The sequence below is a fragment of the Akanthomyces muscarius genome (assembly GCF_028009165.1).
Source record: "Akanthomyces muscarius strain Ve6 chromosome Unknown contig_10, whole genome shotgun sequence".
Lineage (NCBI taxonomy): Eukaryota > Fungi > Ascomycota > Sordariomycetes > Hypocreales > Cordycipitaceae > Akanthomyces > Akanthomyces muscarius.
Window position 1 is genome coordinate 80,414 of NW_026611616.1, and position 18,234 is coordinate 98,647.

General features: G+C 50.3%; 3 protein-coding genes across 3 annotated transcripts; 2 read left to right on the forward strand and 1 right to left on the reverse strand.

Moving 5' to 3' along the window:
- Positions 1-3,238: 3,238 nt before the first annotated feature.
- LMH87_007536 (uncharacterized protein) lies at positions 3,239-4,172 on the forward strand (the record flags this gene model as incomplete). Its single annotated transcript, XM_056191904.1, has 3 exons — positions 3,239-3,482; positions 3,539-3,774; positions 4,167-4,172. 3 exons carry the CDS (start codon positions 3,239-3,241, stop codon positions 4,170-4,172), a joined length of 486 nt encoding a protein of 161 aa, XP_056057582.1.
- Positions 4,173-5,058: 886 nt separating this feature from the next.
- LMH87_007537 (uncharacterized protein) lies at positions 5,059-6,210 on the reverse strand (the record flags this gene model as incomplete). Its single annotated transcript, XM_056193068.1, has 3 exons — positions 5,059-5,667; positions 5,951-6,026; positions 6,080-6,210. The coding sequence occupies 3 exons, from the start codon at positions 6,208-6,210 to the stop codon at positions 5,059-5,061; spliced, it is 816 nt and encodes a 271-aa protein (XP_056057583.1).
- Positions 6,211-7,577: 1,367 nt separating this feature from the next.
- LMH87_007538 (uncharacterized protein) lies at positions 7,578-8,077 on the forward strand (the record flags this gene model as incomplete). The annotated part of the gene is made up of 3 exons (XM_056194246.1): positions 7,578-7,616; positions 7,693-7,941; positions 8,057-8,077. The coding sequence occupies 3 exons, from the start codon at positions 7,578-7,580 to the stop codon at positions 8,075-8,077; spliced, it is 309 nt and encodes a 102-aa protein (XP_056057584.1).
- Between the last annotated feature and the right edge of the window lie 10,157 nt (positions 8,078-18,234).

An 18,234-nucleotide genomic window follows, 5' to 3' on the forward strand; every position in this document is an offset into this window, starting at 1 on the left:
AGTTCCGCTCGGTCCGCTTTTTTGATAGGTCACTCCCGACAGCACATAATTTGCAGCACATCACAACATATGCAATAGTGGTCTAAATTAATTAAAAATTTAAATACAGAATCGTAATTATATGATTTTAGCGCTTCCAGAATTAATACTTCGTATACCAACCCTCAGCGTTGATAACGGCTTGAAGGCGCCGGACTATCGACGTGGCAAGCTTTTCTAATAGCTCATCTTTAAACTCCTCCCACGCCTCCTCTGATGCTCTAATTAATCTCTCCATAGATGCAATGCTCGAAGGCATCTCTGCTAATGCCGGATCTTTTTTTAAAACTTGTTCTTTGAGTAATTTCCATAGGTTTTCGATCGGGTTAAGATCGGGCGAGTAGGGCGGCCAATCCACCAGGTTGATCCCATGTTCTCCAGACCACTCACGTAGCCATTTTTTAACTATTCGAGCTGTGTGAGTTGGAGCGTTATCTTGAATAAAGAAATAACCAGGTTCTGCAATTGTAGGCAAATTTTCCTGCAGGCAGGCGAGTATTTGGCGGCTAGTAACGCCGCCTCGTTTTGAATTGGGGTCGCCTGGAAGGGCCACTAAGTTTGTCCGCATACCACAGGCAAATCCAGCCCAAAACATTTGAGAATGACGGGTTGACTTATTTCGAGGCTGGAAATTCTTTTTGTGTTTTTTATCTTTCTATACGATGTTAGGCTGTGAAGTTATCGCGTGTTGAAGTTCGTACTAGTTTGCAGAACACCCACTCTCTCCGAGCCCCGTCACCGCGTGCAATTGTGGTCTCGTCAGAGAAGATCCAGCGCTCCCAAACTCTAGAATCTTGATTAATATATCTTTGAGCAAATCGTAGGTGCTTTGCCGCAACTATTTCAGATAATTTCGGGCGTGTAAGCGCGAGTGTGTGCATAATACCCTGCTTCTTAAGGTACCGAGTTAAAGTAGAGATTGAGCACTCTAGACCTGCCTCCCGGAGTAAATCAATGTTCTTAATAAATGGATTATTGGCTATTATACGCAATAAAACCCTTTTATCACGCTCTGTAATTGTTGCTGGGCGGCCGCAGCGCTTCATCGATGTTGCACTTTTTTTAACCCGATAGCGCTTAGCGATACCACGGATGCTGTTGACTGGAACTCCCTCCTCAGCTGCGATAATCGATGGTTTGATACCTGCATCGTACTTTGTAACAATCCTTGTTCGCTTATGAGGTGAATACTGTTTTTTAATTGTATTTTCATCCATTGTGGGAGAAGTTATCGCGGTTACAAAAGTGTGTTGTTTGTGGTGTGACGCGAGGTACGGGGTCGCGCCAGTAATCGAGCGGAATTATTGCTTCCCCACTGTACAAAGCCGAAAACGGCGTGTAAAGTGGGTGCTTTCCAGGAGCCTCGAACAGGCCACACAGTGCACTGGGTTTTTCAGTATCTAGACTTTTGTTAACTCAGTGGCAACCTCATATTGCACCTATGGGCGCCTGAAAAGATCTATTTCAACTCGATCAAATTTTTACTGTCCCCTCATATTCTCAATTTGATTTCGATTCAACTTCATGTCGACATCGCTCTATTACTGAACGTCTGTAGGTGCTGCAGGATGGTAACTACTCACGGAGATACAATTTCACTTGGCAGCCACGAAGTAGGCCAAAGAAGACGGCAGAGTGCCATGGACACATTGCCAGAGCCTTGAGCAGGGATTTGAATTGTCACTGCGAGATGCGACGTGGCAACTCCCTGTGTCTTAGGGCCGTAATCATGAGTCAGTCTCAAATCTGCTTGAACCACGTGGGTGAGTGCCGGAGTCGCAAGAATTCGGTAATTAGAATAAAAATGCTTCTACAACTCCCAGAAGCCGCCTGATACCTATTGGGAAAGTCCGAGTAACAATAGCTGCGACTGCCAACTGTCGGACGAAGCCGCGCCTACAATTCCTTATAATGCCGGGCGGCAATTGTCTGTAATTCGTCGCCATCCTAAAATCAAGTCAGAGACAGGCATTATCATGTAGCCACACAAGCTTGGGGGGTATCGCCTACTGCCGAAGTTGGAGAAAGCTACAGAAGAAGCAACCCTGCCTAGTGAACGATACTGAAATCCTGATCACTACAACTCATCGTAGCGTTGAGCCGTTTCAAAAGCGTTACAACAACCTAGAAACCGAATTGGTAGTCATTGGAAACGAATTCAGGACTGGAATGAGTTAGAAGCAAGAAGCGCAATGTGACCGCGCTTAACATAACTTTTGAAAGCATGCATATCGAGAGCAGCAAGCTGGCAGAAGCTGCAATAACCAATTGACCTGGGAAAAAAGCAAAATTGAAGAAGGGGACGATCTCAGTGGTGGCGTCTGTTTCGCGAGGCACATCTAATGAGGTGTGCTTGGCCGCCATGTGAAAAGGCCAGGAACCACTGCTGGCAGTTTGAAGGTGAGCACTATTCACTATGCCATCACTACTTGAAACCCCCAATCGATCACTTGCAAGCTGGTAAGCCTCTCCACGGGCGTGGAGCATGTCCACGAAACCTGCCACAGACTGGCTCTCGATGACGAGCGCGATCTTCAATCTCGAGGGGAAGAGACGGAGCTACCTTCAATCGACGACGCCAAGGATCAGATACCTTGACAATTATTCCGCCGAGCCCTATATTCCCGCAGAAGCCTCCTCGACAATACTTTTGAAACAACACCTTTGAAAGCTTTGGCCAGCGCAGCGAGGATTTCGTTCAAGCGTATACTGTGTGGCGGAAACATGACGCATCTGATGAGTGAAGGGTTTAAATGGTTCAATGCAGCAATTAGCCTTACGGAACGCGCCTGAACTCGACGTCATGCACAGTTATAAAGACCGGACATGAATTGGTTTTCTAAATGGAATAAGGTGGATGGTGCAACATGGCTCTGGCGTCCCACGAATAAGGAAAGAAGGAGAGATAGCAGAGGGCAACAGGCAACGGGCAACAGAGAACTGACAACAGGTAATTACAAACATATAGCCAAGCATTTGCAAACTGAAAAGCTACCCCTCATGTTTGGGTTCTGATTCCCTCAATATACTAGTGCGAGTCACCAGGGAGCGGCTTGGCGCTCCACATGAGGCTCTGCATATCAGAGCAGCAATCACGTGAAGAGCTTCCCCTCACTCTCGACACGAGCGTTTGGCCAACGAATGCTTGCAGTGCCACAAACATCGCGGTTCACTAATTAAGAATTATAGCCAACGCTACATGATGGATTTTGACTCTCGATTTGGACACACCATTACGCAGTGCAGGCATAAAATTCAGTATACATTTACGAATGAGCTGCTCTCTGCAGAATCACTGAACAATGCCGGACCTACTGCTTCTGGCTATGTCACCAATGGCAAATTCACGACGCTTCCGAAGAACGACCGCCTCGCCGTGTATGGCGATATTGTCGCTACCGCTATGCTCTGCCGAGACTGGTACCATGAAAGCTCCAGCAAAGGTGGTGTAACTCTGGCAACCAAACCTACCATGTGCAACTTCACTTACGAGGATAAGCTACCTGGACGTCAATTCGTAACCAGTTTTTGAGCAACACCTATCTTGCCGAAACAGGGTTCTCTCTCGGGCTAGATCATTGCGTCATCAAGGACGCCGGTACATCTTCCGTTTCGGATAAAATGATGGCGATAGCTGTGGGGGCTATCTTAGGAGCGGTGCATCTGGACGGCGGCGATGACGCCTTACGCCATGTACTGGCACAGCTTCGCATCGTCAGCCCGACCGACCCTTTGGTAATGTTCCATGATCCTAGCCTGTTTCTCGCATGTACAATGCAGATCTGTAACGATCTACACGGGTAAACTCTTGTGGTCTCATTCGCGAGGGCTCCGAAGTGTCTATTATGCGGGACAGCCAGTCTCTGCAATGCTCTTGACCGCACCAGTCGTGGCGCGCTCGAGTGGCAAAATGAGAACATTTTGTTTTAAGGCGGTCGATCGTCGTTGTACAGCGGGACTTGTTTTGCAATGGGCGGCGCTGCGGCCGGCGGGCTACGAATTCATCGCGGAGCATGGCAAGCCCTGCATAATGGAACTGCGTGGCCTTTGCGAATCCGGGACCTCTTTGATTAACAGCGAAGCGGCGCTAGTCAAACTAAAAATGCGGTCTGCTGACATATGCATAGGCTTAAACATGCCACATCGACGTGAAAACAGGGATATTGTGCTGGATGGAGATGCGCGAGAATCATGGCTGGTTAATGATATGCAGATTGTAAAGGCTACATTGTTCAACACCATGTACACACTATCGCACACATCATATCATGTATGCTTTGTTGATATTTGTTCATGGGGAATATCATTCATATCAATGCTCGGAAAGAGAAATAGTCGACTAAGCTTAATCGATTTATCATAAGCAGCAAACATCTGCGAGAGCAAGGTTAGCTCAGACCTCGACTGGAACGTTGTGGATTGAGGCATTGTCCATTCTGTTTGCTTGTGTAATTCCCAAGCCGTTTACAAGACAATCAGCTAGAACCACTAATCATTACCCCTATATCCACAAATCGTAAATCTCAAGCTTTACCCAACTATCTGCCCGAAGACCTCGGCGTGGCGTTGATATTCATCCTGTTCCATGCCTCTCCTCTATATCATTTTTAATCCGATTGTGGCTGAATTCAATGCGATCCTGAGCAACGGGGCATTAGTAAACCCCCCCCCCCACCAGGAAGACCGGCCAAATAGCGAATACTCCTTGTAGCAATATCGATGACTCAACTGCTCCCAACTAGTACTAATAATCTCATTAACTGAACTCTGATGGATGAGCTGTCGAATGTGGCAGAGCGACGGCTAATAAAACGCGCGTTCACGCCGGCGAGTCGAAAAGAGGCAATCTTCTTCATGTTTGTAATTCAATACTTCATTTGAGAAATTTGAGAAATTTGTTCTTGTACGACTAGTGGCAAGTTGGGCTGAGATTGATAGCAAGGACTGCGCTCCATGACAACGATAATCAACGATGCAATGTTTACATTATGCTAGCCAAACTTTCCATCTTGCCAGAGGCTATCTGTATCTGCCGAAGCTCGCGCGTCTGACTTGGAGAGATGGCGGGGCAAACGTCATGTGTTTTCCTTGCGTCTTGTAATCTGAAGCCTGGGAGGCTGCGATGCGTTCGCGAGTCGCAGTCAAGATGCGTTTCATTGACAGGCCACCGTTCTGTGCTTTGTATGTGTCCCACAGTATGGGTAGACTTTCGATGTTTGTCGCACACATGTTTACGACGGCAGGCTCAATTGGTCGCCGCTCCAGCAGCGCATCGTCGCCGCCGTACGCCGGGTTGCACAGCTCCCGGTAGTGAGCCTTGCGGCTAACCCAGTGCTGCTTGTCGGCGTCGTCGAGCCCTGGGCACGTCCACACACATTTGACAAGGCCACTTACGTAGACTCTCGACGTCGGGCGGCATGCCACCTCCATGAGCTGAATTTCGTGGATGTTGCCGAGCCGCACGCCGAAAAGTGTAAAGAGGGCGTTGGACTGGCTGCGAATATCAAACACGACTTTCGGCACAGCGGTGGATTCCAGCACGCTCTGCATGGTCCAGCTGCTCTCGCATCCCGGCGTCATGAAAGCGGCATCGCCCAGAGCCACGATGTCTATCACGTAGGTGGTTGCCTGAGGACGTATATGAAGTGTTAGGAGGCAGGCAACGCCAAAACTACCCAACTGACGCCCCTCGACATCCAGATAGATGCAGGGCATAGCGGTTGGGAGACTTGACATGCTGTCTAGTAGCCGCCGCAGGCTGTCGTGATCATCAACAAGTTCACGCCTGTACCCTTGCAGTTTGGAGGTGAAAGTTTCCACCTCTAACTCGGACGACTCCGTTTCTGAAGTAGACAACTCTGTCTCTGGAGCAGACGACTCCGTGTCTGCCCGGGACAGGCCAGTTACTGACATGCAAAAGCCCTTGTCGGAAGCCGATGAAGAGTCGGTCTCTGCGGCTTCGTCTGCCTCTGCAAGCTGGCCCCGAACTAAAGACCATTCAGCTGAGTCGATGGTGCGGGGCGTGCTATCGACGTCGGACCTTGAAGGGCAGGTCACCTTCTCCGCCCGAAAGCTCTGCGCGAGCCGCGTCTTGTTCGAATTCGGGGCTGCAAAGAGATGTGACCACAACGGCTTCACCGCGACGGCATTTTCTGATTGTGGTCGCCGCATTTCCGTTGAGGACTGCGTCGGCTTTTTCGGTGTCTCGATTGGCGGCGACTTTGCCTTGTCCAAAGGCGAGCGGCAAGCTTTGTCAATGACGGCCCTGCAGGGCGCATCGTCAGTGCTGCACTGCTGACTAACAGCCGTGCTGGCCGGAGGGCTCCGCGATGCAGGGGAAGCAAACAGATGCGACCACGTTGGTTTGGCCGCAGAGATTGTCATTGTGGTTTTGCGAGTCGCGAGTGAGTGCGGGGACATGTCAGGCTGCACTTGACCGTGCGAATTTTCAAAGACACGTAAGCACATAAATACTGACGGTGGGGGACATTCTGCACAGGCTACAATGCTGCACCGCTCAACGCACCTTGACGCACCTTGACAATCTTATGACCACATGTTGTTCTTTTTGCATACAGTTGATGGAGTTGCATGCAATTAGCGCATGCAGTTGGTTGCTAGCGCATGCAGTTGGTTGCTAGCGCATGCAGTTAGCTGCTAGCGCATGCAGTGGGTAGCTACAGGGGACGAGGAGGATTCCGGCGGCCTAACAGGCTTTCTCCTTGACATGGGAGTGTGGTTTCTGGTCGGGCAGCTTGTGGACTCCGTGGACATATATGTAGGCAGTCATTTGTCATGTCAATAGTATACGTATTGAAAGGCAGGGAGAAAAGAAAGACAGCCAGCTGTCCGACATCCAAATCTGTCCAATTTCCCTGCACCCCTCTTTCCCTTTCCCGGCCGCCCCGTCACAGGTATTCAGGGTTTGCTCAAGAAGCGTGGGGGGCTAAACGAACTATCCCTCTGCATGCAAGCCAGCCTTGTCGTTGCGGAGCCCTGAAACTAATGGATACTTCAGCATTGAAGACTTGGCTCCTCCTGCCTTGCTGCACCTTTCGCTCCAGCAGACTCTTCTCCACCCGCAACTAGAAACAAGATGCCTGGTAACTCTACTGCTTAATTATTATTATTTATTAATTTTTACGCTAAACAAGTGATTGTGCCATAGTGGTAATAGCCTTTAGATGGCTTGTGGCTGAAAGTAATTAGTTGGTTATTCTTATCCACTGATTGTCTGGTACCTTGTCTACCCACCATGTTGAACTCACCCAAACAGCAAAACCGCTGGCTGACGGTGCTAGTGCCTCTGCCTGGCAGCATTTCTTCGTTGTGTTTTCGTTTACACGGCAAATGGACGCCTAGGTGTGATGACATAATCGAAGTTGACCCACTGTCCTGGGTGGTTCGCACCTGTTCCGCAACTGTTGTCCCGCCTTGTTTCTCTCGGCCAACGCTCCGCCAACATGCGCGCTATGCTATAGCAAGTCATGCTGTTTGTGTAACCCCTCACGTCCGCAGTCAAGGAGACACCCATACACATGGCGAATATAGACAATTCAAAGGCGAGAGATAACGGAGTAAGTCGTTTAATCGAGTTCGAGTCCCGCATGGTACGAGTGAATGCACCAAGTAAAGCTAACAGCGACTGTGCAGCTGCCGTTTTGCCTCGAACACGATGCGTCTTTCTCTCCGGGAGGTGAGGGCGGCCTGGCCGTCCTCGGCATGTCTCAAATCTTCAGTCTGGACATGGTCGCTCCTTGGTCCAACAGCCCTCCCATGCCTGTGCTGCCTGCAGAAGTTCACGCGCCACAAATCAGCTATTGCTATCCGCATCCCTCAGTCCCAGGCTTACAGCCGACAGCTAATAGCATGACTCTGCCTCACGCCCCGCAACCCCATACGGTACGCATTTACATGGAGTGCACAACGGTGCCGTCCGGGAAGTCTCGACGGCCCAGCCGTCGCCCACGCCGGCCAAGACAGCCTAGCGAGAGCCGCTCGGCTGATGATGGTCTAGAGCAAGGACCACCAACGTTGAGAGATGACTGTCCCCCGGAGGAGAGATTCATATTGATGTGTTATTGGAACCATCGGTATAAAGATGACAAGGAGCTCTGGGCTTCTATTCAGAAGGATTTTGCTGCGGCTTTCGGCACAAAGTGCACGATACAATCTCTAAGGACGAGGTTAATTTGTGGTCGTGCCAAATACATGCAATGGACTACGCGGGATGTAAGCTGCGACTAACAGAACCCATCATGACAATTACTAAGAAATTTTTCCATAGAAGGAGATCCTTGCGGAAGCTTGGAATAACATTGAGAAAAAGCGGTACAATACGATGCTGGCCACCTTTTACAAGCTTGGTGGCTCGCGTAACATGATGCTCAGCGCGGCGGACATTAAGCACAAGGTGATAAACGAGCTTGGACTGGAAAAAGATATGTATCTATACTAGACAGTTTAAGCCATTTTCACAATTCACCTTCGGGGCCTTGTCGCACCCGGTGACTTGCTGGTAGAAAACTCCGTTACTGGATGCGCACAGGTAGATGCCTAGCTGCGAGTTATCAGCAGCATGGCAAGAAGCAAGCCACCACTTGCAGGGGGGCAGGGTGGTTCGTGAACCCCATGGCTACTGTAGCGCCGCCCCTCGCCAGTCCACACTATACGGCCGTCAGATAACGCTTCATTTCCGGTCAACGGCTTCGCGTTGGTACAGATTAGACAGGCTAGGCATTTCGGCGCAGTACCAAGGGCTCCCATCGGCACCACAGTCACTTGCCCGGAAGTACGTCGCGTCCATGAAAGTTTCAGCTGCAGGGCAAGCAGAGACACAGTGGAGCATTAAGTACAATTCCCATGGTTTGTTCAGATTATTGCATATATTTGACCTCAGCTGTACAGAGAAGGACGAAGCGAATGTCACACTTCTTTGGTTAAACAAGAATAATGGTGACAGCAATTTTAGTCTGTGGAGTGGCGCCGCTAGGTACCTGTCGAGAGCCTGAGACTTTTCAGTGGGGGGATAGGCGGTTGAACTCGGCCCGTTAATTTGCCATATCTGCACCCCAACTATTGCTCTGTTACGACAAGTCAGTTTTTGGCAATATAGGAAAGAATTGATCTTAGAATGATGACTTGTTTGCTAAGAGACAAGGCATTTGGTCAGTCTCTGCCTCTGTAGTCTTATTTTTGCCCAAGTTAAAAAAAAAAAAAAAAAACTCCCACACGACTCCATCAGCTAGAGCGAGATCCACCCATTTTTTAATCAAGGTTAATTAGCGAAAAGAGAAACACTGGAAACGCCGTTCTCGTGAGCCCTCTTGGCTGCACAGTCGCCGGACGTAATAAACAGAGTGAAGGGAAGTGTACTGTAGCAGCACGGGAGAGTTGGAAACTAGCAGGCAATGGCAAGGCCAACCAAGGCACTCGGAGCCTCATCAGATTACATCTTCTCCGACCGGTGAATCAGACAGGACCAGTCACGGCAGGCAGTAAAGTGCAGGTGTGCATGCGGAATGTCATATTGGTGTGATGGCGGGGCCAACGGTGTTGGTGGTGGAGGAGGTGGGGTGGTGGACTGGCCCGGAGCTGATGAGCGCGCATAAGCAGAGGGTGACAGTGACGGTGGCGACCAAAGCAGCGCCATTTCCTGCGGGCGAGGTCTTTCCAGGAGCTTTTCCTTCGGGCACCATCGGGCGTGCTTTGCAATTCTCGCGCAGAGGGTGCATCGGCTCTCGATTTCACGGTGCAAGGCCTTGCCCACGACATGATGGCGCCGCCGGGGGTGGCCCGCCTCGCTCGCCCCGCTCCCGCTGGACAGGGCAGTCAAGCCGACGAAATTGGGCTGGGCGGGTTCAACGCCTTGGCCCTCGGAACCCGCCGTATTGTGCGCCAGTTTGCCAACAATCTCGGCGTAGGTCGGCTTTGCGGTGCTGGGCTGGGAAATGGCGCTATTCTGCTTTGCGTCTGTCGCCTGGCTTGGCCACTTCGGCGGCTCACTGTCCTTTGTTGGCAGGGCTGTCGGTGCATGTAGGGCCTGAACAGGCATGATTGTGCCGACAAGGTTAGAAAGGAGAGTCGTTCTGGGATGGTTGCTGCACATTGTGGTCGAGGTCAGGCGAAAGAGGCAGATATATGGCCGATGTTGAGTGGTGTAGACTTCGTTTCGTAGAGCTTCGGCACCCGCATGCTTGCGTCTTGGCACATGGATTGATTAGACGAGCTGAGAGACCAAATGCTATCCAGAAACAGGTCACTGCCTCAGCCACGGCGGCTTTGCCGCTGGTAGCAGTGGGTGGGTAGTTGGATAGGAAGCAAGTGCAAGTGAGGAAGGGGAGTTTGGGAACTGCTGACGTTTGGCGGAGCACACCGGAATTGGTCCGGCAAGGCTGGCTCAGTAGTTGTCGTTGCGGCACACCTTCCTTGATCAGTAAGTGATCGTCATCCGTCCAAGGGCCCAAGGGAAGCACTAGCATCCAACGGCATACACTAGCGATTAGATGTGGAGGCTAGTTGGACCTGAGCGGCGCCACCTGGACCGTCCCAAAGCAGGCTGCCGGGGTGTGTTGTTCATCGCTGATCCGGTTTGAAAACGACCAGGGCTACGCTGCGACTGGTTACATTTGTGACGCATGACGCCTGCATATACGGGAGAGCGCTTTATGGCAAAGAAATGGGAGAGAGGGGAGAGGAGGGGAGGCGCAAAGAGCTGGGAGCCCGAGTTGGGAGGAACGGGCCATTGCAGGCCGAATTGGGGGCTTTGCGGAAGCTTGGGTGCGCACTGTGATGAGCTGCCCTGGCGAGCGAAATGACCTGGGAAGTATAAACATCGCCGCGTCGCTGACAAGCCACGAGATCACAGCACCGACAATTTTTGTCCTACATAGCGCCATGGTTTACTCCTCACTGTTACATCGATTTGGTGATCCGGTTGAGAGAGTCGTCGGCGATGCGCTGCGCGGAGACGTGTCGCGGCTGCTCGGCCGCCCAGGCCTTGGCTTCCCGGGATCGCAGCCCGTCACGTTGTGCCGCAAGCATCTTTCCGTGCTTGAGAGCACTGAATACATGGTATACGAAAAAACAGACGGAGTGCGCAGTCTGCTTTACGTGACTGCCGATGTTGAGTTGTCGAAGCCGGTCTGCTATCTCATCGGTCGCAAAAATGACTACTACCAGCTCAAGCGCGGTGAAGACATTTCGGCCGCGCTGAACGTGTTTGCCTTGCAGGACTTCTGGCAGAAAGGCACACTGCTGGACGGGGAGGCTGCTGTGCTGCGTGAAACGGAAGGACAACGCCCACAGTACGTCTTTGTCGCGTTTGACTGCCTCGCCGTTGCCGGCAGAGCAACACTTGGTCTTCCGCATGCAGCTCGCCGAGTCGCAATGAAGCCCCTGTTCGCTTCACTTCTCCCTCTGGCTGATCACAGGTCAGGTCTGCAGGTTTGCCTGAAGCGTGCGCTTCCCGCGTACCGCACAAGAACAGTCCTTCATGCCATCATCCCCACGCTGCGCCACGGCAATGATGGGCTGGTCTTTGTGAGCAGGCATGCCTCCTACAGCTCGGGCACAGACCACTCGATGTTCAAGTGGAAGCCACCTGGAGAGACCACGATTGACTTTAAGCTCGGAAGGCAATTCAGGTTGCCGGGAAAGGACCACAACAAGTTTTCTTTGCTCGTACATCTTGGCGCTGGGCGATATCAGCATTTCGCCGAGCTCAAGCTCTCGCCCAGTGAATCAAACGCCATCTTGGCTCTCGGCACCCTTGCTTACAATAGCGTGCTCGAGTGCTTTCTTGATGCGGCGGGTTGCTGGCGCCCCAAGATGAACCAAGATGGAAACCTTTGTTTTCGCCACGACAAGAAACACGGGAATCACATATCTGTAGTCGGTGAGCTGCTGGAGAGCATGGCAGACAGTATAACCGAGGAGGAGCTGATTCGTCTTTCGGACAAGACATGGGAGAACTTGAAACTACGAGTGGCAGAATCGGTCATGGGGCCTTGCGCTGCTGCTGGCATTGTGGTCTGAAGCCTTTTCTTCTTATTCTTCTTCCTCTTTTTCTCGGGGAGCCACATTCGTGTTGTCCACCTTTCTCTTTGAAGCATATGGTAATGGTTGCGGGGTCGATAACTGAATAATTCTAAGGTTCTTATGCGTCGCCACGTCAGTTTCACTTGTATCTTCACTCTTGTAACCACCGCACCTCAATAGCAAAGTAACCAGCCAGTTATAGGTCAACCACCGTGGTGTCATCAAATTTTAGAGCCATGCCCGTATAGCTGTGTTGTGCTTGTACAATACACGCAGCTGCTCGGCCGAATGCAACATCTAACGTCGGCCACCCACTTCTTGGCTCTACCCACCTCTTGGCCCAGTCAACCTAGCCACCTCAACACCCAACCTACCTTTTTAGAACCGTGTTTTCTCGCGCAATTACTATTATCTTGACTTCAAATTTTCTACATACAACAATGCCTCCTAAATACACCGAGCAGGCCCTTCAAAACGCCATTCAGGACGTGATTGGCGGCATGATGCTCTATGTCGCAGCGGAGCGATGGGGAGTACCGCGGTCAACAATACAAGCTCGACTCAAAGGCACAACATCGCGCAAAGACGCTTTTGAGGTCATGCAAAGGCTTCCATCGATACAGTAAAAGGATTTAATAGGCTGGATATTAATTCAGGATGCTCTAGGCAACCCGCCGACCCATGAGCAGGTCCGGTAGATGGTGGCTGAATTGGTCAAGCTCAACGGTGACACAGAACCTCTCGGCAAGAACTGGATACAGGGTTTTATTCGAAGAAATCCAGAAATCAAGACCTTAAGAGGCAAGAGACTTGATTTTAAAAGGATTAATGGTGCTTCAACTCATATTATACAGAGTTTCTTCAAGCTTCTGACGATCGGCGCTATCAAAGAGATACTACCCAGCAACCGATACAATATGGACGAGACCGGGCTTGCAATAGGCCTCCGAGAGAACGGACTGGTGCTAGGGTCATCGAAGAAGAGAATTGCCTTGAAAAAACAGTCTGAGCTACGCTGTTTTCGAGTGTATCTCGGCGACGGGAAAGAGCCTCACTCCGCTAGTTCTTTTTGACGGTAAGAACGTTCAGGAACAGTGGTTTCCTGAGGAATTAGGCCCGTTCCGAGACTGGAAGTTCGAGGCAACAGACCAAGGTTAGACTAATAACAAAATCGCGATCTATTGGCTGCAGGCTATCTTTATTCTAGAGACAAAAACCAGCGACAGGCCAGCGCCGCCTTCTCGTTGTTGACGGCCACAGAAGCCATTGTACAATGGAATTTCTATATGAATGTTATCGCCATAACATATACCTTCTATTCCTGCCAGCTCATAGCTCTCACGTTCTTCAACCTCTTGATGTGGCCGTGTTTAGCTCGATCAAAGCCTTCTATTGTAAGGAGCTTGGTAATCGCTCTTGCGACGACGATTCTACGCCTGTTGGAGAAAGGGTTTTTCTTGAATGTTACGCTATCGTCAGAGAGTCCGGTTTATCAGATTCAAATATTCGTGCTGGGTGGCGAAGGTCTGGTTTGTGGCCAGTTACATCAGCGAAGCCACTGATGAACAAGTTGCTGCTTAATCCAGTCCCAACAACACCAAAAACAACACCTTCAGAGCCGAAATTAGCACTTGATAAAGGCTTGCCAGAGGTCAAAACACTATCTAATAAATACCAGCTCCGACGCCTTTTTTCGGATAGTACGAACCCAGCAACTAGCCGGCGCACTATCAAGCTAATACAACGCAAAATTGAGAAGCAATTTAATAGCCAACGAGCCCAGTTGGTCCTTTCAAACCAGGAGAATATGAAGCTTAAGGCATCAAATCAGATATCAATCCAAAAACGAAAGAAAGTTAATACTGATCCTAATTCTGTCTTTGTTCAAATTATAGACGTTGAAAATACACGTAGCCAACTTACAACCAACTTACAAGGCAACTGATAGGGACTACAAGAGATATTCCGATAATTGAACCGGAGGAATAATTACTTAGTCAATTTTGTATCTAATAGTTTATATATTATGTTATTTTGGTTTTATTTGGACTTGTTATGTGGCTGTTAGAAAGTGGTGCGCGAGATGCATGTCGGGCCAAGAGGTGGGTAGGGCCAGGAAGTGGGTGGCCGACGTTAGTGTCTAGGGCAACTAGCGCATCTTGGTCTCCGCGCGAGCGAGTTTCTTGCGTGCTCGCTCATCCCCGCCAGAAAGAACGCGTACACCTTTGGTTAGCGTTGCATAGGTCCGCGGCAACACAGCAACTTCAAACCCATATAATTAATCTAACAAAAAAATCAAAAACAAATCAGACTGTGCACTGTGCGATTGGCGTATATTTCCCCTCTCCTCTCCTCTTTTCTTTTGTTTGCGCGCATTTTCCAATTCTTTTGACTTCTTAGTGGCCTTCTCGACCTTTCGGCGGGCCGCCTCTGCAGCCTTCTCATCCCTGTCTCTGAGCATCATTCGGCCCTAGGAGGTTTTTTCAAGTTCCTCTAACCTGGAGACGATACCCTTTGCCACTGCGCGCCTCGCGAGCTCTTTTGTGCATTATTTGTTTTCAAATATCCTCAAGGCGCTGGGAAAATTGTGTTTTCTCGACGGTGGTAATAGTGGTGCCAGCTTCAACCTGGTCAAGCTGTTATTCAAATTCACGTGATTTATCCGTATCGTCTATTACTTCAGACAACTTTGAGCAGAATTTTCCATAGATCGGAATGCTACATCGACAGATCGCACATTCCATGGCGTCTCAAAAGGCGACAACGAAAAGCTGTTTAATCGGTGTACATGGCGGCGCCGAAAGAGCCGCCTTTTCCTCAAATTCTTCCAGGTGCAATTCTCGTATTTGGTCCACGATAACCCGGGCATACAAAGTCAAATGCCTGTTTTCCTAAAAGAAGATTGATAGATTTCTCTCCATGGCTTGTTGGTGTACAATACTATAAAGTTTATTACTCCCGGTGACTGTGCAGCCAATAGGGCTCACTAGCTAAATTACTTTTACATGTCCTAGGTATTCCAGACCTTCTCCAAGCCCATTAACGGTCATCCTCCCATTTCTGATCTCATCCTCCTTCCTCTTCGTAGCACTGAGTCCCGTGCGGTGCTTGTATTAGCTGGCTGGCTTTGAAGGCTTTTCCCCAAGTGTTCAGTGTCCTGTCTACAGCGGCTGAAGCGGCGCCTGTTATCAGCGACACGATTGTTGTATGTGGTTTTGCTACAGAGGTAAACATAGTGGGAGTGTCCTTAGTCGTTGCTCAATCGGCCAGTGGCCAACGCAAATCAAATCGTAGCCCTGACTGCTGTCATGTTGGGTTTCCATTTTGTTCCATCGGGCGGAGACCTCCCGCCGATGTAGAACGAAATGTTGCCTCGCTGTGTATCGGTGCATTACGTCATTTCCTTTCGACGGATAACGGAAGAAGAAGTGTTGAAGTGTTTCGCTCTCGAGTTCGCAAGCACATTGGCTTGACGGTACCGCCCTTATCTGATAGAGGTATCCATTCGGCCTGATCATGTAGGTCCTTAGCTGAGCCAGAACAGTCCTTTCATTCCATGGCAAGTCTTCGTACAGTGCTCTCGTGTGTTCGCCTGGCAAGCTGTGTCAATGCTTATCGAGTATTTTCCCACGTTCTCTGGGATATGCCTTTCTGCCCTGAGCTTTCTCTTCTCGATATTGAAGGTGGTGGAGAGCATCTTTGGGAGTTGTTGTTCAGGCCGCGCTCCTTCTCCAGTAGCATCCTTCGCTTTTCTCTTCGCTACGTTAAGGAGCTCATCGTCGCTCTCTGTCGGCTTCCAGGTAACCGAAATGGAAACTCTATTTTCTTGTTGATCCTGTATCGAGTCGTGTATGCAACGAATAAATTCTTGTCCCGACTGTTGGTGTGGATTCTTCAATGATTGCACCGCAGCTTTATGTCTTGTCAGAATCGATACGCGCTTGCAACCACTCGGTACATGCCGCAGCACATATGCCATGGCCGCCAACGCTCCTGAATATGGGCTCTGCTCTTGGCCCGAGCGTAAATGAGAAGGTCTCTCATTGCACATTGCATTGTGTCGTACTTGAACATTGAATCACTCCGCCCTCCCCAACTACCCCGTTACGCGCGGAGCTGCTCGTGGCCACAATGGCTTCTCTTACCAAAGGATCTCCTTCCGCTGTACCATTTGACACGGCTCCGATACGCTCTCTCCATGGCTCGATTGTAAGCGGTTGAATATTTTCTAGCTCCTTCGCCGTCACACTTCGCAACTTGCGCGTTACTTGGCACAGAGGTGATCGGAGCGCGGGGTACAATTTCTTTATGCGTGCCGTTACTCGGCGCAACAGGTTGGTGTCGGGCAACGAGTGTATAATCAACCACATTTTAATCACCCTCTTCCAAAGTCTCTCTTCAGCGCTCACTAGACTGGCCTCCGCCTCTACCACTGCAGTCGCGACCGTAAGGAATGTCCAGACAATCGCTTGCGCGCCCGCTTTCTGAACCCGGTTGATGGGCTGAACTAATTTGTCCTGATATGCGTGCATCCACGCACTTGACGCATAGTCGACCAGCGGAATTTCTGTGGATGTGAATAGTTGTCTTGCTGTCGCAGAAGAAAGTCCTCCCAGTCGTTTCAGGTCCTGACTGTTTTAAGCCCTGTTGTCGATGCTCGTGCGATTTGTTGCTTGTACTTAAGGCGCGAGTCCAAATTACGCCCAGAATCTTGACGTGATTTCTTGGCACTACTGCCTGCCCCCGGATAATAACTGGGTTGAGTCGACTTTTCGTGCGTTGTGGGTAAGGTGGATAACAGCCGTCTTGTCTGTTTCTAACGTCGCGCCGCTTCTCTTTTCCCAGGCCAGCGCCTCTTCCACAATGGCCTTGATCTTGTCTCGGTTGCTGTGTGCCGTCGGGCCTGTGACCCAGGCCGTGAAGTCGTCTACGAAAGCTGTGGCTCCGCCATTGGCATCAATGCATCTCTGTACCAGATCGGCATCGAAGAAAATGTAGCAGATTGGTGAAAGCGGCGACCCTTGAGGTAGTCCTGCTTGGTGTAGCGTTCGGGTTCTAGACAAGTGTCCGTTGACCAGAATCGAGGCTGTGCGGCTGGAACAGAATGAGCCAATCCATCGCGCTAACTTTTCGGGCATTCTTCTAACCCTCATCCTTTGCAGTAAGCCTTCTTTGCACACCCCGTTATACGCTCCTTTCACGTCAAAACTTATCAAGCTGACAACCGTCTTCCTCTCCGCGCATTATATATCTGCTCTTGCAAAAGTAACAATACCTGCTCCGCGGAATGTTGTTTACAGGCTCCAAAATGGTTGGTTGGTAGTAGGCCAAACGTTTCCACGGCATACGAAATCCTCTCTGCAATCACTGCATCCAATACTTTCCCCAGCGTACACAACAGTGAGATTGGTCTCCATATCTTTGCTGCCGCGTAGTTCTCTTTCCCTCGTTTCTTCGATGGGATAATATTGGCATGTCTACATTGGTCTGGCAGGACTCCTTCGTCGAGAGACGCTTGGAAAAAACTGAGTACCCTGTGCTTGACCGACGGCCAAATTTCCTTCCACACCGCCACCGGTAGGGCATCCTCGCCTGGCGCTTTCCACGGCTTGGCTCTACACAACTGCCTCTCCACCTCTTCCATCGCGTTATCCGGCATGGGTACGGGAACCCGCTGTGACTCTGTTGCTTCCTCCTCGATGGCATCTTGCAAGGGTGGGAAAGGACGAAAGAAGCTCTTCGGCTTGTTTCTCGACGGTGATGGTTGTGTTGTCAGCCCGTACGAGTTGTGGTACCTTACCAAACGCCGACTTATCGCCCGATTTTAGGTACTTGGCTGCCTTCCAGATGTTGTCGTTATCCGCCAGTAATTCATCTCAGTGAGTCTTCTTCTGCTGTCTGTTGGCATCGCGATACTGTTTTGGCGCTGCTTTGGTCGTTCTTTCGAGTTCTTCCGCATTGCAACCTGCTCGCCTCACTGACCTCGTTTTGTTGCGCCAGTGTGTATATACTCGGCGCAGTTGAGTGAAATCCAACGTCCACCACCAGCGTTTTGCGTACGGAGACGGTTTCGCCCTTGGTGTTAGCGCATGTACCGCTTCCAGTACAACGGTCATTAGTCTGTCTATGTTTTGCACCGTTCCTTCTGTTGGCACC